Source organism: Ipomoea nil, unplaced genomic scaffold (assembly GCF_001879475.1).
Source record: "Ipomoea nil cultivar Tokyo-kokei standard unplaced genomic scaffold, Asagao_1.1 scaffold0482, whole genome shotgun sequence".
Classification (NCBI taxonomy): domain Eukaryota; kingdom Viridiplantae; phylum Streptophyta; class Magnoliopsida; order Solanales; family Convolvulaceae; genus Ipomoea; species Ipomoea nil.
This window is the reverse complement of record NW_017616910.1, coordinates 3,556,875-3,584,201: the sequence shown is the minus strand read 5'-3', so window position 1 is coordinate 3,584,201 and position 27,327 is coordinate 3,556,875. Positions and strand designations below refer to the sequence as shown.

At 33.9% G+C, this 27,327-nt stretch overlaps 2 protein-coding genes and 1 long non-coding RNA gene across 5 annotated transcripts; all 3 read right to left on the bottom strand.

Annotated features, from left to right (window-relative positions):
* Positions 1–951: 951 nt before the first annotated feature.
* LOC109173743 (glutamyl-tRNA(Gln) amidotransferase subunit B, chloroplastic/mitochondrial-like) lies at positions 952–4,841 on the bottom strand. The gene is made up of 8 exons (XM_019323034.1): positions 4,142–4,841; positions 3,603–3,812; positions 3,272–3,412; positions 2,980–3,183; positions 2,143–2,340; positions 1,708–1,776; positions 1,241–1,357; positions 952–1,143 (listed from the first exon to the last, which is right to left on the bottom strand). Exons 1-8 carry the CDS (start codon positions 4,766–4,768, stop codon positions 1,063–1,065), a joined length of 1,647 nt encoding a protein of 548 aa, XP_019178579.1. The 5' UTR covers positions 4,769–4,841; the 3' UTR covers positions 952–1,062.
* A 10,553-nt stretch (positions 4,842–15,394) lies between these two features.
* LOC109173862 lies at positions 15,395–18,669 on the bottom strand. 3 transcript variants are annotated; one of them, XR_002052971.1, is made up of 4 exons: positions 17,170–18,669; positions 16,221–16,297; positions 15,883–16,019; positions 15,395–15,695 (listed from the first exon to the last, which is right to left on the bottom strand). It is a non-coding gene; the product is annotated as an uncharacterized LOC109173862 (long non-coding RNA). The 3 variants fall into 3 exon arrangements; XR_002052970.1 differs by having other exon boundaries at positions 15,883–15,974; XR_002052972.1 differs by having other exon boundaries at positions 15,395–15,684; positions 15,883–15,974.
* Positions 18,670–23,329: 4,660 nt separating this feature from the next.
* On the bottom strand, positions 23,330–27,192 carry LOC109173861 (glutamyl-tRNA(Gln) amidotransferase subunit B, chloroplastic/mitochondrial-like). Its single transcript, XM_019323196.1, has 8 exons — positions 26,536–27,192; positions 25,997–26,206; positions 25,666–25,806; positions 25,374–25,577; positions 24,482–24,679; positions 24,071–24,139; positions 23,603–23,719; positions 23,330–23,505 (listed from the first exon to the last, which is right to left on the bottom strand). The coding sequence occupies exons 1-8, from the start codon at positions 27,160–27,162 to the stop codon at positions 23,425–23,427; spliced, it is 1,647 nt and encodes a 548-aa protein (XP_019178741.1). The 5' UTR covers positions 27,163–27,192; the 3' UTR covers positions 23,330–23,424.
* Positions 27,193–27,327: the final 135 nt, after the last annotated feature.

The window sequence follows — 27,327 nt, the reverse complement described above, 5'->3', positions numbered from 1 at the left end:
ACTGTTTCTTGCGTTTTTCCCCATTCTGATAGTTGGTATTTATACTACACTGCAGCAAAATTGTAGCATCATCCCACCTCTCACTACCCACATTTGTAGTTCTACAAAATAGCAGTAAACCAACTCTGCACACTCCTTCATGGAGTTGTGCGGACAAGGTCATTACATGATCCACAAAAATAGGGTGAAAAATGGTTTTGGAAGCAAAACGTTGACCCCACCTCGCGTCATGCCCGGACGGGTGGCGGCGGCGGCACGCGCATAGTTTACCTCCTTTCCCTTCTCATAACACTTCAAACTAGTTTAAAAGCCTTGGAGTATATAAGCAAGGAAATAAGAGGCTAAACTTCCAATGTGGGACAACATGGATAGGCTAAAAGAAGCCTTTCCCTTTAAATGCTCCCAACAACTCATACTCCAAGTTGTTTCGCACTTTTGATTAAGTTGAAGACAAAAGACATTTCACACCAAGAAGATGAATATAGACATCGACAAGGAGAGTATACAAAAGGATGTTTTGAGAAGACGAAGATGAAGAAAGAAATTATATGCGCTTTGTAATGTTTGCTTGCTTTTAAAGGTCAACATTAATAAATTTCATATCAACAAATTCATTTTTAATTAAATTCCATGTTAACTATGCGGAATGGCTACAAGGAAAAAACTTGGGAAAAATGCTAAGTGAAGAAATTTAAAGAGTTAATTTCTCAGATTAAATCATATTTTAGATCAAAGTGTTAATTGAACAGTCGTGAATAGATGTGGGTGTATTTGACCCTTCTGCTTAAGGTGTTAGACTTGCTTTGAGATTGATAGTTTTAGGGATTTCTTTGTGCTACTTTGGGTTGTGGGTCACATTTGAGTACCCGGATAATAAAGAAAAGCATAATCAACCTAGACTCTCTTTGCTATCTCCTTAACTAAAGGCAAAGTGTAAGTTGTACAATCCTTCCATCTCAAGACTGAAGAGAGTAGCTAATCTATAAAGCAACTAACCAACACCGTTTTGCTGCTTCACAACAATACAATGGGAATTATTCAAGGCTGCTACTGGACAAAGCATCATCTTTTGGCATTTAACTTTTCTAATAGGATCTTGTTCAACATCTTTGGATTTGCCTTGCCTTTCGATTCCTTCATCACCTTTTCATTTTCATACAAATTTAGAAAAGCATTAACTTTATTACAGCCTTGCAGGATTGAGAGATGAAAAATTAAAGCAACTGCAAAATAACCATACCTGACCAGCAAAATAGCCTTGAAGTTTAGTTTTACCCCCACGGTATTGCTCTAGTTGCTTTGGATTGTCAGCAATCACTTTATCTACCATTTTCTCGATCTCTTGAGGATCTACAATCTGATGTTTTGAAAATAAAAGAGAATTATGCATCATTCTTTTTTGTCTCATAGTTGTTGGGATATGCTTGGTTTTTAGAATTCACTAAAATCGTCTTTCATTCAAACTGTTCCAAACACATCTCGACATATCTGGTGCTAGAAAGAGACTAACTAGAAAAAATTAGACATGAGCTAATATCATTGGAGGACATGCAAATCCATAAGATCTAACGACCCTTATGAACCATTTCATGATTGATTACAACCCATCTAAAGTCATTAAATTTAAAAAAAAAAAAAAAATTTAATGACCAGATAGCAAAGACAAATGGTCACAAGCTTCAGAACATTAGATATGAGATAACTTGCCTGAACCAAATCCTTTTCTTTTATCATCCCCTTGACAGTTCCACCCTTGGCCATTATCTCAAACAATATCTGCAGATGTTATGTTGGAATCAATGAACAAACAAAACTTTAACCAAGCTTGGAAACTCTGGTTTATATTTCTTCGCAGTGGAATTAGTATGGTATTATGGATATGAGGATATTCGAAAATTGTGAAAGCAACTTCTCTATCATTAAAAAATTTAAAAGGTCAAATAGTATAAAATGCAATTATCATGGTATGCTAAAATTTGTAAATAGTACTTTTATATCATTTAAAAAAAAAATTAAAGGTGAAATTGCACACCAGTATAGATATAAATAAATAAATAAATAACCTACCTATTTTTCTTAAGCAGCTTCCAGAAACATGCATTCAGTATTCAAAGTTAGAGCACATGCCAACTATATATGTACCTCTTTCCCAATCTTTCCACTGATAGTCTCCTCTTTGATTGCAGAAATGAGCTCACTGAGTTCTTGAGGAGTAAGTTTAATCTCATTGATGGATAACTTTTCATTTTTCAAATATGCAGCTATGTCACCCATCATCCAATTAGTAGCAAGTTTTACATCTGCACCTCTACCAATTGTCGCATCGAAAAACTCTGCAATCTGAAACATTTGTTTATTGAAAGATAATGCTACTACAGAGTATCGAAACATCACATTAATTGTTTTTAAGAGTACTAGAAAAATCTAAAGGAGTTTATTTCTTTGTTTCATGCTTGTTGGTGAGTAGAAAGACTGGGTTGGAGAGAGGCATGCCAAACAAGCACTACTTCGAGCAAGTGTTAGCGCTAATAAAGAATTGGGGAGGAGAATATAGTGATAGAATGTAAGGAAAAGTATAAAAAGATTATATTGTTCTTCTGGTTCACGGCTTCCACAATACATGGGGGCCTATTATTTATAACATTGTATTCTTAAAGTCTAACTATTTCCAATGTTCCACTAACTCTAATAATATAATAATTCATATTTTAATGTTTCTCTAAATCCAATAATATAATAACTCCTATTATAATGTTCATCTAATTCTAATAATACAATACTTCACATAAATAACTATTCCTATTCCAATGGGAGTATCATTAACAGTAAACACAACAAAATTCAGATAATTTTATGCCACTCTTCTATAGAACTTCTAGTTAGTAGTTAGCATGCAAACTAGCATAAAAGGTCAAGTTAATGCGTAGCATTATGCCAATATAAAGACCAAGAATCTAAGCAGTCATGAACAGTACTTACATTGGAGTCGTTAGTCAGAAAAAGAACATCTTGCATGCTTAATCCCATTTTTTCGTACCTCCGCCGTTTCATCTCTGGAAGTTCAGGCAATGAATTGCAAACACTGTCAACATAATCTTGAGTGATAGTAACTCCTGGAAGATCAGGCTCTGGGAAATAACGGTAGTCAGCAAGCCCTTCCTTTTTTCTCATGGTAATTGTCTTCTGAAAGTACGAAAAACATTACCAAATAAGCAAACCGTAACATATTAATTTCATGTTGTGGCAGGACAAAAGTTAACCACTGTATAACCTGAGAACCTTCTTCCCAGAGACGAGTTTCTTGTACAATTTGATCATTCTGGCCTTGGCTATGAAGAAGCACCTGTCTTGAAATCTCAAAATCAATAGCCCTGCTTACCGATGAGAATGAGTTCAAATTCTTAACTTCCACCTGTCCAAGGAATTCCAATTTAAACAAAGTAGCATTCTATCAATTTAAACATCAAGTAAATATATTTATAAGTTAAATCAATAAATCATGAAACATGAGAAATGAATAATATTAAATAAGGATTTAAAGTAAATTACAGAAATACTAGAACTGTGGAAAAATATATTACTAAACAAAAGAAATAGTTTACCTTTGTACCAAATTCTAATTGTCCAATTGGACGAACAGAGATATTGACATCACAACGAAGTGACCCTTCTTGCATATTTCCATTACTCACTCCCAAATATCTTACCAATCGTTGCAACTCTGCAGCATACTCTGCAGCTTCAATTCCAGTTCTCATATCAGGTTCAGAGACAATTTCAAGTAATGGTACCCCTGCTCTATTCAAGTCAACCTGTTATAAAACTTAAAAAAGAAAAAAAGATTAGATCCTGCTCCTATAGAATTCGCAATAAAATAAATGAACAATACTAGTTGGTTGCTAGGTGAGATATCGGCAAAAAGTTACTAGTGTACTTAGTGACATGAAAGTAAACGTTACACACTGAAATGCTCATAATATGATCGAGTTGCAAAAGAAAGTGATTTTCACAATTAGTTTAAACTTCAACAAACAGAAAACTCAACAAATCTAGTCAAATGCTTTAGTCATAATCTCAAATAGGAAAAAAAATATTATGAAATACAAGATTTGTAGATGTAGAGAAGAGATGTAATACTTTCCTGAGAATAACTCCCACCATCAGTATGAAGCAGCTTGCCGGCATCTTCTTCCATGTGAACCCTTGTAATGCCAAATCTCCTATGTCCCCCACCAAACTCAACCGGCAGATCTAGATCAAGATAACCCCCACTTGCAATAGGTATATCAAACTGTGATATTTGGTATCCCTTTGGAAGATCCGGATAAAAGTACTGCTTCCTATCAAACTTTGAGCTCAGAGAAAGCTTACAGTTGAGTGCAAGACCAACTTTAATGGCAGATTCTATAACCTTTGAGTTTAAAACTGGCAATGCCCCAGGCAAACCCATGCAAATGGGGCAAATGTATGTATTTGGGGGAGCCCCGTACGTATACGGGCAGCCACAAAAAACCTTTGTAAGAGTTGAAAGCTGCACATGGGTTTCTATACCAATGATTGATTCATAATCTTTCAAAATGTTATCAAGTGGTTTTGATTGATTTTTTGGCAACCCTTTCAACTTGGTCTGTTGCTTTTCTTGTGTTGTAGTATTGGTTTCTGTTCTTTCCAAAGTACAATACAAAGTGGCATGTTTTCTAGAAAAAAATGGGAATTTGTATTGCCTAAGAGGATAGAATTGTATCCCCCTAAAGAGTGTTACAGACATGTTATAGATCCTTCACTCTAACTTCAAAATCAAGAACAATGAGAATTGCGCCTGCAAATCATCATGCACATTACAAAATAGTGTTAAAAAATCTCAATTAATAAACATAAAATGTTTTCAAACACATAGAAACTTTGATTATAATTGTAAAAACATTAACCAACAAGAATTTAATTTCCTAGGCAAAGACTCACAATCATCAAACTACATGATGTTTGTAGTTTATAAGATGGATACTACCAGAGCTAAATGCAACATACTGTTGATGTAAAAAACTGTCAGAATGCTTTAGAACATTACATATTACATTTTATTTTTGTTAATATAGAATAACATTAATATACGTAAAACCACCTCATTAGACAAAACAAGAAATTAGGCTAAGACAAGTTAACTAATAATATAAAGGTTGACAGAAAACTACCTAAATGTACAAAGCAACAGATTGGGCTGTATTAGATAATGGAAGTTATTTTCTGTCATATAACATGCAAGTTACACTTACTAGTTATGGTTCCTAGCACAAAATCACATGCGCTAGAGAATTACTTGATATATAAGTTTTCAACATGATATAAAAACATGGAAAAAGCACGTAACTTACTTCATCAGTAACTATCTCCTACATTTCTACCAAGTCCTAGATGGCTGAGTTATCCTATAAAGTATCCATGAACATTTCCATCACTTGTTTAACTATATCTTTCGTTATCTTTAAATAACTAGTCTTTCTCCTTTCAAAGACAATGGGTGTGGTGCATCTAAGACATCTAAGGATAACAATGAACTTTTTTTTTTTTTTTGAAAACGATAACAACGAACTTAAAATACTTAATATTAATCTTTGCCATCTAAACGCAATGCAAAATTGCAAACTAAAACCACTTAATGAAAAATGCTTATCCGTGAATCAAGAGACAATTATGAAACAAACGTACTGAATGAAATCCTGTTTAGCGGATGTCTAGTTTTGTAGTTAAAATAATAACAATGAGTACTGAGACTTCAATTTGCATCAATGAGTTCATCTGACTGCATCCTCGTTAAAAGAAGGTGACCACACTTGGAAACAGATAACCGAGATAGTTCAGATTTTACAGCACCATAGCAGGGTTAAAAATATGTATAATTTTCCGGGCTTGCTTCAAAGTATAAAGTTTCAACATCTGAGAACAGTCCTAAAACCTTTATACCCAAACCCTATTTCAGAAATGGCCATAATTTTTAATTGAGAATCCAATCAACATTCAGGAATTAAAACTAGCGTAAAATTACAATTGAAAGCTATGAGAGAGAGATGTGTATAGAGATAGATACCTGGGATAAGAAATGCAATGGCAGCCGTTAAGAGTGATACAGAGTAGGGGTGGCATTTTGGTTTGGTTTGGTTTTTTTCGGGTATTTTTTTATTTTTTATTTTTTAATATGTCAGTTTAAAAATTTTAGTTCAATTGGATTTAAAAGAGTTCGATTCAGGTTTGGATTTGGTTCAAATATGATTTCAGTTCGGTTTAAGAACATCAACATTTTCTAATTCACTTTAACATATAATTATTTATTTATTTTAACTAATAATTTAAAGTTCATGTTTGGTAAAGAATATGATACTTCTTTCAAAAGGCTGAACCTCAACCCTAAATATGATACTTACCTATTGAATTAGTGGTGTATGTAATTTTTTTTTTTATACCATCTAACTTTTGAAAATAATTTTGACATTATTAATATCATATAGAAATTTATCCTTTTATGTTCAAAGTTTGAAAATATGAAAAGTAAAATATATAATTATTATGATTTTAGCATTCTTCTAATGAAAAACTTAAATATTATTGCATTCATTTAAAATAATTTGTATTAAAAATGGTATAAACAAATTTATAAATACCATAAATATTATTATCTCAAAACAAATTAATTTACGATAAAAACATAATTGAATAAAAATTAACATAAAAAATATTTAAAAAATGATTGAATTAACTTACATTTGTTTTAATGGTACCTGGGTTGGACTTCCATGTGGAAGGTTGTGAGTTTTGAGTCTTAGTGGAGGTGTTATTGTTCTTTGTGTTTCTGTAGGTTGAAAAAGTATATGAAGGAGGCGTTATTGTTCTTTGTGTAGGTTGAGAAAGTATATGAAGGAGGCGTTATTGTTCTTTGTGTTTCTGTAGGTTGAGAAAGTATATGAACAGATACTACAATGTAATAGAGCCAGTAACATTAAAAAAAAAACTTACATTTGTTTTTTCAAAAAAAAAAAAAAAACTTACTTTTGTGGAGATTAAACAAATAAAATTTTATTGGGTGACTCACATTAAAATAGAATGTGATTATTGATGGATCTCAACGCCCATTCTGGAATTGCTGAAAGTCAAGAATTTTTAATCACCGAGTTCTTTGGCTATCTGGTTGTCATATCTTACGTAAAATCAATTGGTGATAACCATTTAACCACTTCGCTCTATGGTAAGCTATAGTGCCACGTTTCGAATTGAGCAGGGGTTGAACTCAACCAATCTGACTGACGCCAACAATTATAAATTATTTTTAACCTACATTTAAATAGGATACATCATCTATGGATCTATCAATTTAAAACAAAGAATAAATAATAGAACTAAAAGAAATAAAATTTTAACAAATTAGTTAAAAACTTATTGAAGCACAAAGCTTGCAATGCTTATCTAAAAAAAAAAAAAAAAAAAAAAAAAAAAAAAAAAAAAACTTGCTATGAACTTACCAAAATGGACCTAGTATTTAAATGTTGACCTAAAGTTATACATTTTGAAAAACATTTCAAAACAAAACTAAGAGTTTTCTGAACATATATTTTCTATTTATGATAACAAATAGAACTTTATAATATCACCAAAGTAAATTATAAATAAAACTCAGATATGAATACAAAATTTTAAAATAAGATTATTTTTGCATGCAAAGAAAAATATAATATAATATTTAACAATATCTATATAATAACAAAAGTATTACATACCAATGCCTCTTTCTATCAATTTAAATATAAATATATTATATTTATATTATTTTTTACACTATTAAATATTGTGATTAGTGTTATAATTATACACATTGATAGTTACAATGGTTATTCATTAATAAAAAATCTTTAAAATTCACTTAAACTACAATTCAAGTTCTTTCAAAAAAAAAAAAAAAAAAAAAAAAGGAATTGTATATACTATATATACTAGTGTAAACTCACATCCATTTTCTAATGTGGGCCGGGATAAAGGATACTTCAAAATCTTCTCAACTTCATTTTTCCCAATTCAAATGGGTGCACTTTGAAAATTAATTTTTCATTCATTCACTATCAATTTTTTGCGTATAATATATTAAATTGGTCATCTCACTTAGGAGAACCCGAATTCACTTTAACTCGGTCCAAATTAAAAGTGAACTACATTAAAAATTATACCACAAAATTGTCACTTTAAATATCATTTTAAGCTAATCTTTTCAACAATACATTCTATTCTTATGAGGGTATTTGGTATACACATTTTATTAGCTAATTTTTGTTTAGAGTTAATTCTAGCAATGGTCTTCCGACTATATTGATTTTCCAAAAGAAGAAATTTCAATTTTGGTCATATGACTATAGGGGCTTTGTTTATTTCAGCACCTGACTTTCAAAAGTGTCAATTTAGTACCTTGACTATGCAATTTTTATCAATTTTGGTCACTCAGGTTAAATTGCCGATCAAATTTTGCCGAAAAAACTTAATCCTTCATTTAGTCTATAATTTGAGGGGCAAAATTGTCTTTTGAATTTTGGTAAAATCGTTTTTTTTTTCGGCGAAATTTGACCGGTAATTTGGTCGGAGTGACCAAAATTGACAAAAATTACATACTCAAGGTACTAAATTGACACTTTTGAAAGTCAGGTGCTAAAATTAACAAAGCCTCTATAGTCATATGACCAAAATTGAAATTTTCTCTTTTCCAAAATTAGTCTTCGACTTTTAATTTGGACACTTTACGTCTCTTGACTTTCAATTTCTTTCCAATTGAGGTCATTTCGTCAAATTACAGTAAATTAGACTTTAAATGAAAGGGTAAAGTAGTCATTTCATCTGCCTAATGTATAATTCTTCGTATTTCTCCCTTGTATGCGTGACTTCGGACATCAGATTCACTTAATTGCTTAATCCCTAAATCCACGTACTCAAAGAACAAAATTCAATTAGAGCTTGGGGTTTCATTAAGGGTAAGGGTCCACGATCCTCCGTGGACCATATCAATTAATTAGGAAATTACGACTGAATTAAATTCTTTTTAACTAATTTTTTAACGGAACTAATTAAATAATTAATCCGAATTTAAAGGGCGTAATACATGGTGTTACACTTTCCACATCGCACTTAAACAAAACAATATCACATATATGTATTTCTATTATGTTATTACTTTATTTTTTGCAAATTATCTATTATAATTTTGCTATAAATACTACATTTATATATGCTATAAACTATTATATATTATATATATATATATATATATATATATATATATATATATGTGTGTGTGTGTGTGTGTGTGTGTGTGTGTGTGTGTGTGTGTGTGTGTGTGTGTCTTAAAATATTGATTATATATACAATTTTGTTATATTATTGCTTTATTTTCTACAAATTGTGTATTATAGTTTTGCTATAAAGTATTATATACAACGTTAAAAGTATTAACGACATGTGCAATTCGGTTATTTTATTAATTTATATCTTACAAATTGTCTATTATATTTTTGCTATAAAACACTACATTTATGATATAAATTAAAGTATTATGTATAAAGTTTATAGTATTGATTATATTTTAAATTTTATTATGACATATTTTTATTAGATCCGACTCGACTAACGAATTAAAATTTGTGAGACGGTCTTACAAGAGATCAATCTCAATATGTAAAATTAATTGACTCAATAGAGAAAAGTAATTAGTAGTGGTACAGCTCACTGTAGTATGAAATTCAATCTATCAAAGATGTTTTATGATGATATTAGTAAGTTTATTTGCTTCATATATGTTGGAGGTTGATAGTCCTGAGTACCATGGTGTGCAGCTCAACAGCAAATCGGCTACTCCACAACTCAACATTGATATTAATTGATTAGCTCATTTAGCTGCTAGTTTGTTTGAAGTAGTACAGCTCACCCTGATATCTCTATATATATTAAAGCAAAATAATAGGAGCAAAAAATTCCCGCCTAAACAATACTACGTCGTTTTGAGGAGTATCAAATATTTATGTCATTTTGCTTAAAAGGACGTGTAACTAGGGCTGTGCATAACCCGTCCAACCTGCCCAACCCGACCGACCCGAACCCGTCATACTGGAATGGATCGGGAACCGAACCCGAATAGCCAAAACCGATCCGAGGCCGAAAACGACGCCGCATTAGTTGGGGCGGGGAGGGGGTTATATTTTCCACCCGAACCCGTCCGATAACCCGAACATTTCTAAGCCTACGTATAACCCTATGTAATACGACGTCGTGTAGCCTAAGTATAAATAGAAGACGAAGCGGAGAAATCGCAAACCCTAGTCTCATTTGCGCAGCTCTTCATTCCCTTCTTCCAGAGAACTCTCTCAGTTCTCTCTTCTCTCTAGTCTCTACCCTAGTTCTCTCAAAGTCTCTTCTCTCAGACAGTCTCTTTGAGTCTCTGAGACGCTGAGAGCCTGAGAGTGTGAGTGTCTGTAGTGTGGAAGCTATTATTCTCCGGTGGAAGCTCTCAAGAGTCAAGCCCCATTCGTTTCCGGTAGCCCTCAAGCCCCAAGCGAGTCTCCGGTGGGAGCGATACTCCGGTGGATTGCAGTTCGCTGGCTAGGAATCGAAGCCCTTTGTTCTCGGGGGTTTATTTTAGAGAAACGAAGTAATCTCTATTCTCTAAACCCTAGTTTTTAAGATTGTTAGTTTGATTGTTTGATTAGGGTTATTCTGATTGTGATTTTTTGATTTGTATGGACTGTGAGGACTGTGATCTGTTGAGAAGTTCCAGATTACTTACTCACTTGTCTCTAATTTAAGATTGATACTTTTATTGTTTGATTAGGGTTATTCTGATTGTGATTCTGTGATTTGTATGGACTGTGAGGACTGTGATCTGTTGAGAAGTTCCAGATTACTTACTCACTTGTCTCTAATTTAAGATTGATACTTTGATTGTTTGATTAGGGTTATTCTGATTGTGATTCTGTGATTTGTATGGACTGTGAGGACTGTGATCTGTTGAGAAGTTCCAGATTACTTACTCACTTGTCTCTAATTTAAGATTGATACTTTGATTGTTTGATTAGGGTTATTCTGATTGTGATTCTGTGATTTGTATGGACTTTGAGGACTGTGATCTGTTGAGAAGTTCCAGATTACTTACTCACTTGTCTCTAATTTAAGATTGCTACTTTGATTGTTTGATTAGGGTTATTCTGATTGTGATTCTGTGATTTGTATGGACTGTGAGGACTGTGATCTGTTGAGAAGTTCCAGATTACTTACTCACTTGTCTCTAATTTAAGATTGTTGGTGGAAGCTTAATCTGTATGTGTGTAACTCACTAACTGAGTTAAAGGCTTAAAGGGGTAATTGTCCCTAATCTGGTGGAAGCCCTAGCCCCTTTGTGTGAAATCCATATATATGATGAGCATTATGAAGTGGCATACATCCACTTAGCTTGAATGCCTGAATATGGATTTCTTTGTAAATTGTAAATTGTAAATTGTATTAAGTTTATGGATATGGGACCCTTAAATTGTTTATGTGCAATTCTGCATACATGATGACATGTGAAATTAACTGAAAGTAAATAAGTAATATGTAAATATGTAATACTTCTATGTATGAGTACTGTATGGTGGAAGCTTTAGTATGATTGGTTGTCTGCTTTATTTGGATACTGATGCCCATCTTTATAGATGGAAAGCATCAGTGCAACTGGACACCCTCCAACCTCAACTGATGAGGAGCATGGAGTAGAAGCTCAAGGTACTGAGAGAAATCCTCAGACAAATCCTATGCCTTCTCCTCCTGTTGTTCCTACAAAGAAGAGGAAAGAGGTGGAGTCTAGATCTATAGTATGGGATCATTTTGAAAAGATCCGTGCTCCACCTGCTGAAGGTGAAATTGAGGGACCAGTAGTTGAGGGAAAATGCCTTTATTGTGCCAAAATCTATAAATGTGAAAGTAAAAAGCATGGCACTTCCTCTTTGAGAAACCATATGAAGGCCTGCCTAAAAAATCCTCATTGTAAGGACACAAGGCAGTCTCTTCTCACCTTTAATGCCTCTGGAACAGAAGCTTCTGAGGGGGTTTTGGGGACTTGGGTTTTCAACCAAGAGGCTATTAGGAGGGCATTGTGTGAGATGATCATTGTTGATGAACTTCCCTTTAGGATTGTTGAGGGAAATAGCTTTAGGAAATTCATTTTAGTTGCTTGTCCTAGGTTTCAAATCCCTTCTAGGTGGACCATTTCTAGAGACATTTATCAGATTTACCTAGATGAGAGAATAACCCTAAAAAAGTTGTTTAAGGTGAGCACCCAAAGGGTCAGCTTGACCACTGATACATGGACCTCTGTCCAAAGGATCAATTACATGTGCATTACTGCACATTTCATTGATGATCAGTGGAAGCTAAACAAAAAGATCATTTCCTTTGTCCCAATTTCTTCTCATAAGGGAGAGTATGTAGCCAAAGCCCTTGAGAGTTTGTCTTCTTGATTGGGGGATTAGAAATGTGTTCACTGTTACTGTTGATAATGCCTCTTCAAATGACACAGCTTTGGGGTTTTTCAAGAACAAACTTCTGTCTTGGGGTGGGTCTTCTGTTAGGGTTCAATATATGCACATGAGGTGCATAGCCCATGTGTTGAACTTAGTGGTCCAGGATGGGTTGAGATATGCAGGTCCTTCTGTTAAGAAAGTTAGAGATGTTGTGAGATGGGTGAGGAGTTCTCCTGCCAGACATAAGAAGTTTAGAGAGATTGCTGTGCTTAATGGGGTGGAAGCCAAATGTGCATTACAACTTGATGTTCCAACAAGATGGAACAGCACATACATGATGCTTAACACTGCCCTTCAATACCAGAGGGCCTTTGAAGCTTATGAGAATGATGCCTCATTGAATGCTGACTTACCTGATTCTATTCCAAACTTTATGGATTGGCTTTCTGTGCAAAGCTTAGTCCATTTCCTGAAAGGCTTCTATGAGATGACTGTGAGAATATCTGGTTCTCTATATGTCACTTCAAATACTTTCTTTTCTGAGATTTCTGACTTAGGTTGCATGCTGGATGACATGGTTAACTCTGTTTCAACCTCTGAAAAGGTAAACTGTAAACTGGTATCATTTATCTGAATGTGTTTGTATGCATCTCTTAATTTTTTCTGTGTTATGTCTGTTTTATAGGATATGGGGTCCCATATGAAACAAAAATTTGAAAAATATTGGGGAGATCCTGAAAAAATGAACTTCTTGATATTCTATGCCAATATTCTGGATCCTAGGGATAAGATTGAGTACATGCCTGTCCAATTTGCTCAGTTGTATGGTGATGAAAAAGGAAAATCATGCTTTGAAAAGGTTCAATCTTCTATTTTTTTGAATGCTACTGACTCTATTACATTGTAGTATCTGTTCAAATATACTTTCTCAACCTAATAAGCACAAAGAGTCAACAACGCCTCCACTGAGGCTCAATCTCATGACTTCCCACATGGGAGAGGTCACTACATGCCATCTGAGCACAAGGTGCTTGGCAGGTTCAATCTTCTATGGTTGTCCTATTTAATGATTATACAGCCACCTACAGTGTGCAGTCTGCATCCCCTACTGTGCAATCTACCCAATCTGAACCAGTCCATTCTCAAACTTCAGTTGGAAAACCTCAGGGTAGAATGAAAAGCCAGCTTAAAAAACAGAGAATGGAGGCTGGTGGAAGCAGTAAAGAAACTGAACTCCAGATTTATCTAAGTGAAAAAATAGTGGAAGATGAAGAAAATGTGGACTTTGATGTTCGAAGATGGTGGAAGGTTAACAGTGATAGATTTCCTATACTCTCTAGAATGGCAAGGGATGTGCTGGCTGTTCCCATTTCAACTGTTGCCTCTGAGAGTGCATTCAGTACTAGTGGTAGGGTATTAGATCCCTTTAGGAGTTCATTAACTCCTAAAATTGTTGAATCCCTAGTATGTGCACAAGATTGGTTGAGGGCACCCAATCATCCAATCTCTGTGGAGGAAAACTTGGATGATGTTGAAAGATTAGAGAAGGGTACTGTTTTTATTTTATATCTTTTGTAGGTTTCTACTTTATAAATTGTTAATTGTTACTTACCTTTTCTAAACTCTTTTTTGTTTTTCCTTTTTGTGCAGAATTGTCCACTGGAGCTGCTGGTTCTTTACCAAGTACTGTTGGAACACTCCCAACAATTGCTGTAATACTTTTATATAACATTGCTTTCTGACTTTCTGTTTAGTTTGATTGATAAATGTGTGGACTCTTTGAGGCAAATCAGGTAAGATTCCAGAACTGCTAATTGCTAAGTGGCTTGGTAACTTTTTTATAAATGTTGCTGCCCTTACTCAGTTACATCTCTGGTATTCTGGAATTCTGGTATATCACTTCCCTTCCTCTCATATTCTCATTTCTATTTAGTTATGGACTTATGGCTATGATGATGCTTCCACCATTTGTCTGAATTAAAAAGAGTTTGGGTGTTTGGTATGTTGTTCTGAGACAAAACTCATGAAGCAATTTGCCCCCAACTCTAAAATGATATGAAAAAAAGCAATCTGAGCCTTTCTTATTAAGTATTATTAGTTCCCTACTTCTCTTTGTCTTTATTGGCTTTAAAGTTTAAAGTCTTTACTGGTTTTGTAATTGAGCAGGAAGATGAGGAATGGATGAATGCTGATTGCTGAAGGCTGATTGGTGACTGCTGACTTGCTGACTTGCTGAGTTGCTGACTGCTGACTTGTTGAGTACTTTAGTAGTTAGTAGTTAGTAGTTAGTAGTTTAGTGTTGTTTGAGTATTGTAGACAAAACTCATTTTGTGGACTTCATTTTTGCTTTTTGAATTTTGAACACAAGTTGGAAACTGCAATATGTAATTATGTATCTAAAATCTAAATGCCTACATAGCTGATAGCTTTGGTAATTTAGATTATGGTTATTAAGTTTGAACATTGTTACAGTTTTTTTTTTTGGTATGTTTTATATTAATCCGAGTTCAAACCGAAATCCGACCCCACCCGACCGTATCCGAACATGGGAAATCATAGGATTTCCCTCTTAATTCGAACGGATTGGGGTAGTTTTTCCCAATCCGAAATCCGAGCGGATGAACGGTTTTCTAAACCGATCCGCCCGAACCCGTCCGATGCACAGCCCTACGTGTAACTCATCGGTTACCAAAAAAATTTAAAGTAAATATTTTGTTTCTATTTATTTTAGATCCAAGATTTTTTTATAAGCCAATCAGATTTAATTTATAAGTTTAAGCCGGTGGTACTCTTCATTTTCCCATATAATATTTATGGTGAAGAGCCGGATTTACTTTTCCAAAGCCATTAATTGAAGACCAATCCATTTTGCCCTTTCGTTAACTAACAATAGGGAAGCAATTCTATCTAAATATCTATATATATACACACTTTCTCTCCAATACAAAGACTATCAAAGTTTCAGTCTTCAATACAAACACTAGGTCATGCAGGGCAGCAGTGATACCAGTCGACGGAAAGTAAAGAGCAGGGCAGCAGTGATACCAGTCTCGACGGAAAGTAAAGAGCAGGGCAGCAGTGATACCAGACTCGCCGGAAAGGAAACAGCGGGGAAAACGTCTGTATGATGAGTGGCCGCCGAAACTTTCATATCCAAAAGAGCCGGCTGCAAAACATCTGTACATTTGGTAACCTCTGAATCCTATTTCAACTTTTTTTGCATAAAGAAAATAATTCTAGAGATTTGAAAATCATACCATTGGAAGAAGGAGTACAATTTGTAAGTATTCTGTTTCTCATTATACACTATCAAAACTTTTGTTTGAACTCAACCGCAAATACCATGTATTTAATAAGCATGTACCTTCCATTTTGAAATATTGTTAAGTATCTCAGTTACACAGATGTTGTTTGCATCCCCAATACTGTGCCCTTCATCTAATTTGTTCAAGGCTGCTACTTGAGAATATTGAGGTACCAAAAAGGAAAAGAGATTATCAACTGGAAACACAAGAAAATCAACAGGTATAACCTCTGTCTAACTTAGATAAATAAATGTTTTATACATTACAAAAAGTATAGAACCTGGAAAATGAACTGATAAAAAGCGTATTTAATATTGGATTTGCAACTAGGGTATTACTTTATTAGTCTAAAACACAAAGGAACTATCTATTATCTTAAACATTTATAATAACTTACCTCTGTAGGAAGCAGACAAATACTATGGTATACTTCCATCTCAGTGATTCTGCATTTTTCTTAGGGAAGTTTAGTACCTGCAAAGCCATTCAACCATCAAAACTGTATTAAAATGCAAAATACTGTAATTTCTAAGATAAATTTGGTCTTTTGTTATGGCAGTTTGAAGATTTTTGGGTTGCTACTAGAATTGTGTTCATAGAAAGTGAGACAGAATGGTATTATGCTTCATGTAGAACTAAGGGGTGATGTAATTCTTAGGTACTGAGTTAAACTGGGATATTGGATTTGAATTTGAATGGTAATGCGCCTTTGTTTATAAATTGCATGAAATCCATGAATCTGAAATTTGTAGCTAAAAAAAAACAAATCTAAATACACAGATTAAGAATAAAATTGAATGTTCTCATCTGAATTGCTTCATGGTGTTGAAAATTAGATAGTTTGCCTATCAACTTTTGATATTAAGTTGTGCAGCAGCTACAATTTGACACAAATTCATATCAATAAAGATTTTCCAGAAGTCCATGAATTCAGAGATTTTAAAATTACAAAGCGCACTTGAGTTTATTCAGAAAGAATTTGAAATATTCTCTGATGTCAAGGTGGATTCTAGAAATAATTTGGTCAAGGAAGGGAGGATGCTACAATTAACAAAGAAGCTTGGTCACAATTTGCAAGAGGAAACACATTGCTCCAAATAGAGGTAAAATCCAAATGCATAACTAATTTGAATACTTTAATTCAACTAATACATGTGTGTTTATGTTAGTGTTCTCTTATCTGTGTGGTGTTAATTTCAATCATTTAAGTCAATTTCATTATTGTTCTCTTATCTGTGTAGTGTTTTTTTTTTCACTTTTTTCTGTAAATATGTGACACATCGACACCAACTATGATCAATCAATAATATGCTAAATAAATTGTACATTGCCAGTAATATACATACCTGGAATTTTATACTCCTTTGAGTCCAATTAGCCCAATTGTATACTCTGTGCCCATCGCCAATTGAAGTCTGAAGTGTACAATTTGTTGCATTTCAGTTGAAAAATTATGAGTATACAATTGGCTCACATATGGATCACACAAAGGTAATCCCGTGCTCTAATTTCTACTGCACCTCTTATATAATGTATAAAATCTCACAGATAACAGTTTTAAATTGTAGCACATATAGAAAGAATTTATCTACCAGTTAAGTCATTAAGCTAACATACAAGTTGAATTCCAGATTATCAATATACAAAATCTATGTCTATCTTCAAGTCAGACAAAAAAATATATAAAAAAACTGTTATCTAACTAAGGTATTTGAGATGCAGTTTACTGAAATTCGGGTTAACAGTTAACTAATGCATACTTTTAACAACATTTAAGGATCTTAAAAAGCAGTATACATAGATCTGGAATGGCCAGACAGTTCAATAGTAACTCTTGGAATGGCAAAGAAAGTGAAAGAGAGTGAATTGGTTTTATTATATTCTCTTTGGTAGTATCTTGACATACATACCTTACATGATATTTGCAAGGCATTTCTTTACTGTTATAAAAATCATAAATGGCCTGCATGGTGGATGCCTATTGATTTGAATTGCTGGACATAAGGACCTATCCTCACAACTTGAGTCTAACAAAACAGAGGAAAATTTGGATTAGGTAACAATTCTAAATGTTTTTTTTTTCTCACTAACAGATTTTGAATTTTGAATTTTGAATTTCTATATATGTGAAGGTGCTGCTGTTGTAAATTAAGCATTGTGGGAACAATGACTCTGAAATCAACATCACAGATCATGAGCATGAGGTTTATATACTTGCACACATATCCTGTTTTCTTATTTATAAATTGAATAAGAATTCAATTTATTTGTTTTATTTACAGGATCCTTTTGGTGATGTAATTCTTAGGCCAGACAGTCTTTTATTTATAAAAGACTTTGAGACTTTAGTTGTTAAGTTGGACAAAATGTAATGCTACTAAGTCTTTCTATGATATGCTTCCTAATGGGGTCAGGTTGTATGTTTTTGTTCTTTATGGTAATTTTGTAAACCTGGCTTGCTTTTTAAGGCTTCTACTATTGTGCTAAACTATCTAAAACCTTGGCCTGCACAAAAACACAACAATTTTATATATAAAAAAAAAAGTTGTAAAACCCAAATTTCGTACAGATTAAAATTTGAATTAACAATTAAAGTGTTATTGTGTGCAAAAGTCTCTATTTTAGTACGAAACTAAACAAACAAAATCTAGAACAAAATACATATTAGGTGAACAATTACAACTACCAACACCGGAACAATTACAACTAAAACTAGGTTTTAGATTAACAAAATTTTTAGTTAATTTCCTGGCAAAATTAGTACACAAACCATCAAATATAGCTATAATGTTCTAACCTAGAAAAATTTTTAACCGAACAGAGACTTAGATGAACAATGAACAAAAAACATACCTTTAGTCGAAGATCTGTACATCTGGAGTCGTAGATTAGCTGATCTACTGTCGTAGGTTAGGGTTTCAACATTAGGCTTGATTTACTCTAAAACAAAAATGGTAAGAGTAATATAGATCGAAAAGAATTCGAAGGAAGATATATGGAGAATAGATTTTCAAACCACAAGAGTTGGATATCTGGCTTCGTAGATTAGGGTTTCAAATAATCTACGTTGCCAGATTCAAGAACGGAATAACAATTCCTCTCAATCGAAACATAGTATCGATGGTTAGAGTCGCAGTCGAAACATCAACGAAGGAGTAGACAGCGATGAGAAGAGATCGGCAGAGAAATAAAATCCAGATATCGGAAATGAACGAAGAAGAAGAAGAAGACAGCGATGCGAAGACAGCGGCGTTCTAGACATTTCAGCTTGATTTGTTTTATCCTTATATATATATATATATATATATATATATATATATATATATATATATATATATATATATATATATATATATATATATATATATTATTTTTGTTGATTAAATGTTTTTTTTTATTAAAATTTATAGATTTAGGTATAGGTACCAATATTGTTAGAATTCTATTTACATTTAATCGTTTTAATATTTTATTATTTTAGATTGAAAATCAATGTATTCAATGTCAGTCAATCAATTTGCATAACTCTTTGGATAAAGAGAATCACATTGATCTTCAATCTAATGACATGTCAACACAAGCTGTATAATTTGAGATTCCTTCACACATTGTAATGACTGGTAAAAAATATTATTTAGTTAGTCATTTTTTTTTGTTAAAACACGACATTACTATTCTATTTTGATTAAATACCAAAGAATAAAATTAAGGTTGTGGGCTAATAGTTGTTTTTCAATATTTTTTCAGGAAATGAAAATTTATAGTCGTTTGGCACTTCTATGTCTATTTTGACATGTAAAAATACAACAATACTAAATAAGAGGCATTTAATTCGACATGTGGGTAGTTCAATGGGTACCCTATCTAACACAGTGAGTAATGGTACTAAAATTTTTTCCTTCTTAAAAGTATTTTTTTTCTTATTTTCAGAAAATTTTAAATATGATGTACAATTTATTTTAAAATTGTTTAGATTTTGTAACAGTTAAATATTATTACATACTTATGGTTTGTCAAATAATATTTGTTTAAATTTTAAATTTTAAAAACTATTGTTTAATAATTGTATAAGGTAATTGTATTAAATTCAGTATTGGCGAACAGAGCAACCTGCAAATAAATAATGTTAATACTCAGACTCATCATCAACCATTTTCAAACCCTTTGTGTAAGACTCGGTTTAGAATGTGGTTAGCTGTTAGAACAGCTTCCCCCCACAACGAATCAGAAGCACATGAACTGATTAGCATGGCGTTAATCATCTCTTTGAGAGTTCTATTTTTCCTTTCTGCTATGCCGTTTTGTTGGGGTGTGTAGGGTGCAGTCACTTCGTGTATAATGCCAGAAGATTCACACAGATCTTTCAAAAAGGTTGATTCATACTCTCCTCCTCCTCCTCTATCGGATCTAAGCCTTTTAATCCTTTTTTCCAACTGATTTTCTACTTCATTTTTAAAAACAACAAACTTTTGTTCGGCTTCACTTTTTGTTCTCAACAAGTATAATTTTGTATAACGAGAAAAGTCATCAATAAATGTTATATAGTAACGCTTACCACCTCGACTTTCAGTGGTTTTAAAGTTTGCTAAATCAATGTGAACCAATTCTAGCAATGATGAAGTACGATGCTTTACAGTTAAAAAAGATGTTCTAGCAAATTTTGCCTCAGCGCATGTTTCACATTGTTCACATGTATCATTAGACAGGTTTGGTCGCATATTCACGTTTTTCAGTCTATTTAAACATTTTGCACCAACATGTCCTAATCTAGCATGCCAAACATTAACTGATATAACAGTATAAACAAAAGAGGCATTCTTATTATCATGAGCAGTCACAGAAGATCCAGATACATCAGAGTGATTGTTAACTATAGAGACATCTAGTACAAAAAGACCTCCACGTAGATATCCCTTCCCAATGAACTTCTCACAACGAGTCATAACCAGACGGTCAAACTCAAAAACCATCTTAATTCCAGCCTTATTTAGAAGGCCTCCGGAAATCAGGTTTCTTCGAAAGGAAGGGACATAAAACACATTTTGCAACAGTAAATGTTTTCCAGAACAAAGCAGTAATTCTACTTTTCCTCTACCACTTACCTCGGAAACGCTGGAGTTTCCCATGAAGACTTGTTCTCCACCAGTGATAGGCTCAAAGGTTTTGAATGAAGCTTTGTTGTTGCAAAAATGCCGTGAAGCTCCAGTGTCCACAACCCATTCGTCTGGATTTTCCACCATGTTGGCTTCAGTTACTACAGCAACTACTAAATCAGCATCTTCTGTGTTCTCCGTCAGATTAGCCTGGTTCTTCGGCCTCTCGTTGTTTGGTTTCTGTCCATTCTGACTCGTAGACCCTTTGCGATGATAGCATTGGGCAGCACGGTGGCCTCGTTTTCCACATACATAGCATTCACCATTATTGTTCCTTTTTTTTTCCAGAATTTTTCCCCCTTTGCCGCGAGTGGAATTGTTATTCTTAAAATTCTTCTTTTGGTTTCTAGAATTGTCACCAGGTTTTGATTTCTCAAAGCCAGAGTTAGTTTCAACAATATTAGCTTTAACATTGTCAGTAAGAGTTACAGACCTTTGAACCAAGCGGTTTTCTTCCTCGATATTCACGCTATTAATTAGTTGTTGCAGTGTGTAGCTCCTTCGATCATGTTTTATTTTATTCTTGAAGCCCACCCAGGAGTCGGGCAGTTTGTCAATCAGAGAGTCACATAGGACTACTTCATTAACTATGCCACCTTCAGCTTTCATGTCACCAACTAAATTTTCAAACTCGTGTACCTGTTCGATTACAGGTTTGGTGTCCACCATTTTAAAGTGTAACCAACGACCCACATCGTATTTGCGTCTCCCCACATCATCAGCCCCATATTTCTCAATCATTAAATCCCAAATTGCCTTTGCAGATTTGTATTCAGAAAACATATCAAACAACGGGTCACTTACACGTTGGAGAATGGTTGTCCGGGCAGTCTTGTTATCTTTCTCGTATTTGATGCGAGCTGCCTCGGCTGCTGATGTATCCTGTGCTGATGGTGACTTTAGATCCTTTGAAGCATCTGTAGACTTCGGGTCTATCTCAGCAGATGAAGTCGTGGTTTGCAGTGCAAGCTGTGTAGCAGGCACATTAAATTTCGCAGGGTCTGCAAAAAGGACATAGTCCACATCCTTTGATTCCAGAAGCATGATTAATTTTGCAGCCCACCTCTTGTAGTTTAAACCACCAGTGAGTGGTTGAATAGGAGTAATGGCAGACACAGTGTTTGGTATTCCTGACATTTGTGACTCGATTTGGTATCTAAATGTTTTTAACTGTTGGGTTTTTTCTGCACTGTGGATGTAAGGTTTGGAACGAAAAAGGGCAAACCAAAGGTTCGGTATCGTGTGTAACACACTACCTTAAAAACATTTACGACCAGAGATTGAGTCGCATGCTTTCGACAGGCACAACAGAATGAACTGGAAAGAAATCGCAGGTAATATATAATACGCAGGTTGACAGAATTTCGAAAGCAGTAGCAGTAATCTCAGTACTGTTTCTTGCGTTTTTCCCCATTCTGATAGCTGGTATTTATACTACACTGCAGCAAAATTGTAGCATCATCCCACCTCTCACTACCCAATTGTAGCTACAAAATAGCAGTAGACCAACTCTGCACACTCCTTCATGGAGTTGTGCGGACAAGGTCATTACATGATCCACAAAAATAGGGTGAAAAATGGTTTTGGAAGCAAAACGTTGACCCCACCTCGCGTCGTGCCCGGACGGGTGGCGGCGGCGGCACGCGCATGGTTTACCTCCTTTCCCTTCTCATAACACTTCAAACTAGTTTAAAAGCCTTGAAGTATATAAGCAAGGAAATAAGAGGCTAAACTTCCAATGTGGGACAACATGGATAGGCTAAAAGAAGCCTTTCCCTTTAAATGCTCCCAACAACTCATACTCCAAGTTGTTTCGCACTTTTGATTAAGTTGAAGACAAAAGACATTTCACACCAAGAAGATGAATATAGACATCGACAAGGAGAGTATACAAAAGGATGTTTTGAGAAGACGAAGATGAAGAAAGAAATTATATGCGCTTTATAAGGTTTGCTTGGTTTTAAAGGTCAACATTAATAAATTTCATATCAACAAATTCATTTTTAATTAAATTCCATGTTAACTATGCGGAATTGCTACAAGGAAAAAACTTGGGAAAAATGCTAAGTGAAGAAATTTAAAGAGTTAATTTCTCAGATTAAATCATATTTTAGATCAAAGTGTTAATTGAACAGTCGTGAATAGATGTGGGTGTATTTGACCCTTCTGCTTAAGGTGTTAGACTTGCTTTGAGATTGATAGTTTTAGGGATTTCTTTGTGCTACTTTGGGTTGTGGGTCACATTTGAGTACCCGGATAATAAAGAAAAGCATAATCAACCTAGACTCTCTTTGCTATCTCCTTAACTAAAGGCAAAGTGTAAGTTGTACAATCCTTCCATCTCAAAACTGAAGAGAGTAGCTAATCTATAAAGCAACTAACCAACACCGTTTTGCTGCTTCACAACAATACAATGGGAATTATTCAAGGCTGCTACTGGACAAAGCATCATCTTTTGGCATTTAACTTTTCTAATAGGATCTTGTTCAACATCTTTGGATTTGCCTTGCCTTTCGATTCCTTCATCACCTTTTCATTTTCATAGAAATTTAGAAAAGCATTAACTTTATTACAGCCTTGCAGGATTGAGAGATGAAAAATTAAAGCAACTGCAAAATAACCATACCTGACCAGCAAAATAGCCTTGAAGTTTAGTTTTACCCCCACGGTATTGCTCTAGTTGCTTTGGATTGTCAGCAATCACTTTATCTACCATTTTCTCGATCTCTTGAGGATCTACAATCTGATGTTTTGAAAATAAAAGAGAATTATGCATCATTCTTTTTTGTCTCATAGTTGTTGGGATATGCTTGGTTTTTAGAATTCACTAAAATCGTCTTTCATTCAAACTGTTCCAAACACATCTCGACATATCTGGTGCTAGAAAGAGACTAACTAGAAAAAATTAGACATGAGCTAATATCATTGGAGGACATGCAAATCCATAAGATCTAGCGACCCTTATGAACCATTTCATGATTGATTACTCAACCCATCTAAAGTCATTAAATTTAAAAAAAAAAAAAAATTTAATGACCAGATAGCAAAGACAAATGGTCACAAGCTTCAGAACATTAGATATGAGATAACTTGCCTGAACCAAATCCTTTTCTTTTATCATCCCCTTGACAATTCCACCCTTGGCCATTATCTCAAACAATATCTGCAGATGTTACGTTGGAATCAATGAACAAACAAAACTTTAACCAAGCTTGGAAACTCTGGTTTATATTTCTTCGCAGTGGAATTAGTATGGTATTATGGATATGAGGATATTCGAAAATTGTGAAAGCAACTTCTCTATCATTAAAAAATTTAAAAGGTCAAATAGTATAAAATGCAAATGTCTGTTATCATGGTATGCTAAAATTTGTAAATAGTACTTTTATATCATTTAAAAAAAAAAATTAAAGGTGAAATTGCACACCAGTATAGATATAAATAAATAAATAAATAACCTACCTATTTTTCTTAATGTTAGAGCACATGCCAACTATATATGTACCTCTTTCCCAATCTTGCCACTGATAGTCTCCCCTTTGATTGCAGAAATGAGCTCACTGAGTTCTTGAGGAGTAAGTTTAATCTCATTGATGGATAACTTTTCATTTTTCAAATATGCAGCTATGTCACCCATCATCCAATTAGTAGCAAGTTTTACATCTGCACCTCTACCAATTGTCGCATCGAAAAACTCTGCAATCTGAAACATTTGTTTATTGAAAGATAATGCTACTACAGAGTATCGAAACATCACATTAATTGTTTTTAAGAGTACTAGAAAAATCTAAAGGAGTTTATTTCTTTGTTTCATGCTTGTTGGTGAGTGGAAAGACTGGGTTGGAGAGAGGCATGCCAATCTATAAAGCATTAAATGTTTATTTAACTAATATGATCCCGACATCCCGTACCAAACAAGCACTACTTCGAGCAAGTGTTAGCGCTAATAAAGAATTGGGGAGGAGAATATAGTGATAGAATGTAAGGAAAAGTATAAAAAGATTATATTGTTCTTCTGGTTCACGGCTTCCACAATACATGGGGGCCTATTATTTATAACATTGTATTCTTAAAGTCTAACTATTTCCAATGTTCCACTAACTCTAATAATATAATAATTCATATTTTAATGTTTCTCTAAATCCAATAATATAATAACTCCTATTATAATGTTCATCTAATTCTAATAATACAATACTTCACATAAATAACTATTCCTATTCCAATGGGAGTATCATTAACAGTAAACACAACAAAATTCAGATAATTTTATGCCACTCTTCTATAGAACTTCTAGTTAGTAGTTAGCATGCAAACTAGCATAAAAGGTCAAGTTAATGCGTAGCATTATGCCAATATAAAGACCAAGAATCTAAGCAGTCATGAACAGTACTTACATTGGAGTCGTTAGTCAGAAAAAGAACATCTTGCATGCTTAATCCCATTTTTTCGTACCTCCGCCGTTTCATCTCTGGAAGTTCAGGCAATGAATTGCAAACACTGTCAACATAATCTTGAGTGATAGTAACTCCTGGAAGATCAGGCTCTGGGAAATAACGGTAGTCAGCAAGCCCTTCCTTTTTTCTCATGGTAATTGTCTTCTGAAAGTACGAAAAGCATTACCAAATAAGCAAACCGTAACATATTAATTTCATGTTGTGGCAGGACAAAAGTTAACCACTGTATAACCTGAGAACCTTCTTCCCAGAGACGAGTTTCTTGTACAATTTGATCATTCTGGCCTTGGCTATGAAGAAGCACCTGTCTTGAAATCTCAAAATCAATAGCCCTACTTACCGATGAGAATGAGTTCAAATTCTTAATTTCCACCTGTCCAAGGAATTCCAATTTAAACAAAGTAGCATTCTATCAATTTAAACATCAAGTAAATATATTTATAAGTTAAATCAATAAATCATGAAACATGAGAAATGAATAATATTAAATAAGGATTTAAAGTAAATTACAGAAATACTAGAACTGTGGAAAAATATATTACTAAACAAAAGAAATAGTTTACCTTTGTACCAAATTCTAATTGTCCAATTGGACGAACAGAGATATTGACATCACAACGAAGTGACCCTTCTTGCATATTTCCATTACTCACTCCCAAATATCTTACCAATCGTTGCAACTCTGCAGCATACTCTGCAGCTTCAATTCCAGTTCTCATATCAGGTTCAGAGACAATTTCAATTAATGGTACCCCTGCTCTATTCAAGTCAACCTGTTATAAAACTTAAAAAAGAAAAAAAGATTAGATCCTGCTCCTATAGAATTCGCAATAAAATAAATGAACAATACTAGTTGGTTGCTAGGTGAGATATCGGCAAAAAGTTACTAGTGTACTTAGTGACATGAAAGTAAACGTTACACACTGAAATGCTCATAATATGATCGAGTTGCAAAAGAAAGTGATTTTCACAATTAGTTTAAACTTCAACAAACAGAAAACTCAACAAATCTAGTCAAATGCTTTAGTCATAATCTCAAATAGGAAAAAAAATATTATGAAATACAAGATTTGTAGATGTAGAGAAGAGATGTAATACTTTCCTGAGAATAACTCCCACCATCAGTATGAAGCAGCTTGCCGGCATCTTCTTCCATGTGAACCCTTGTAATGCCAAATCTCCTATGTCCCCCACCAAACTCAACCGGCAGATCTAGATCAAGATAACCCCCACTTGCAATAGGTATATCAAACTGTGATATTTGGTATCCCTTTGGAAGATCCGGATAAAAGTACTGCTTCCTATCAAACTTTGAGCTCAGAGAAAGCTTACAGTTGAGTGCAAGACCAACTTTAATGGCAGATTCTATAACCTTTGAGTTTAAAACTGGCAATGCCCCAGGCAAACCCATGCAAATGGGGCAAATGTATGTATTTGGGGGAGCCCCGTACGTATACGGGCAGCCACAAAAAGCCTTTGTAAGAGTTGAAAGCTGCACATGGGTTTCTATACCAATGATTGATTCATAATCTTTCAAAATGTTATCAAGTGGTTTTGATTGATTTTTTGGCAACCCTTTCAACTTGGTCTGTTGCTTTTCTTGTGTTGTAGTATTGGTTTCTGTTCTTTCCAAAGTACAATACAAAGTGGCATGTTTTCTAGAAAAATATGGGAATTTGTATTGCCTAAGAGGATAGAATTGTATCCCCCTAAAGAGTGTTACAGACATGTTATAGATCCTTCATTCTAACTTCAAAATCAAGAACAATGAGAATTGCGCCTGCAAATCATCATGCACATTACAAAATAGTGTTAAAAAATCTCAATTAATAAACATAAAATGTTTTCAAACACATAGAAACTTTGATTATAATTGTAAAAACATTAACCAACA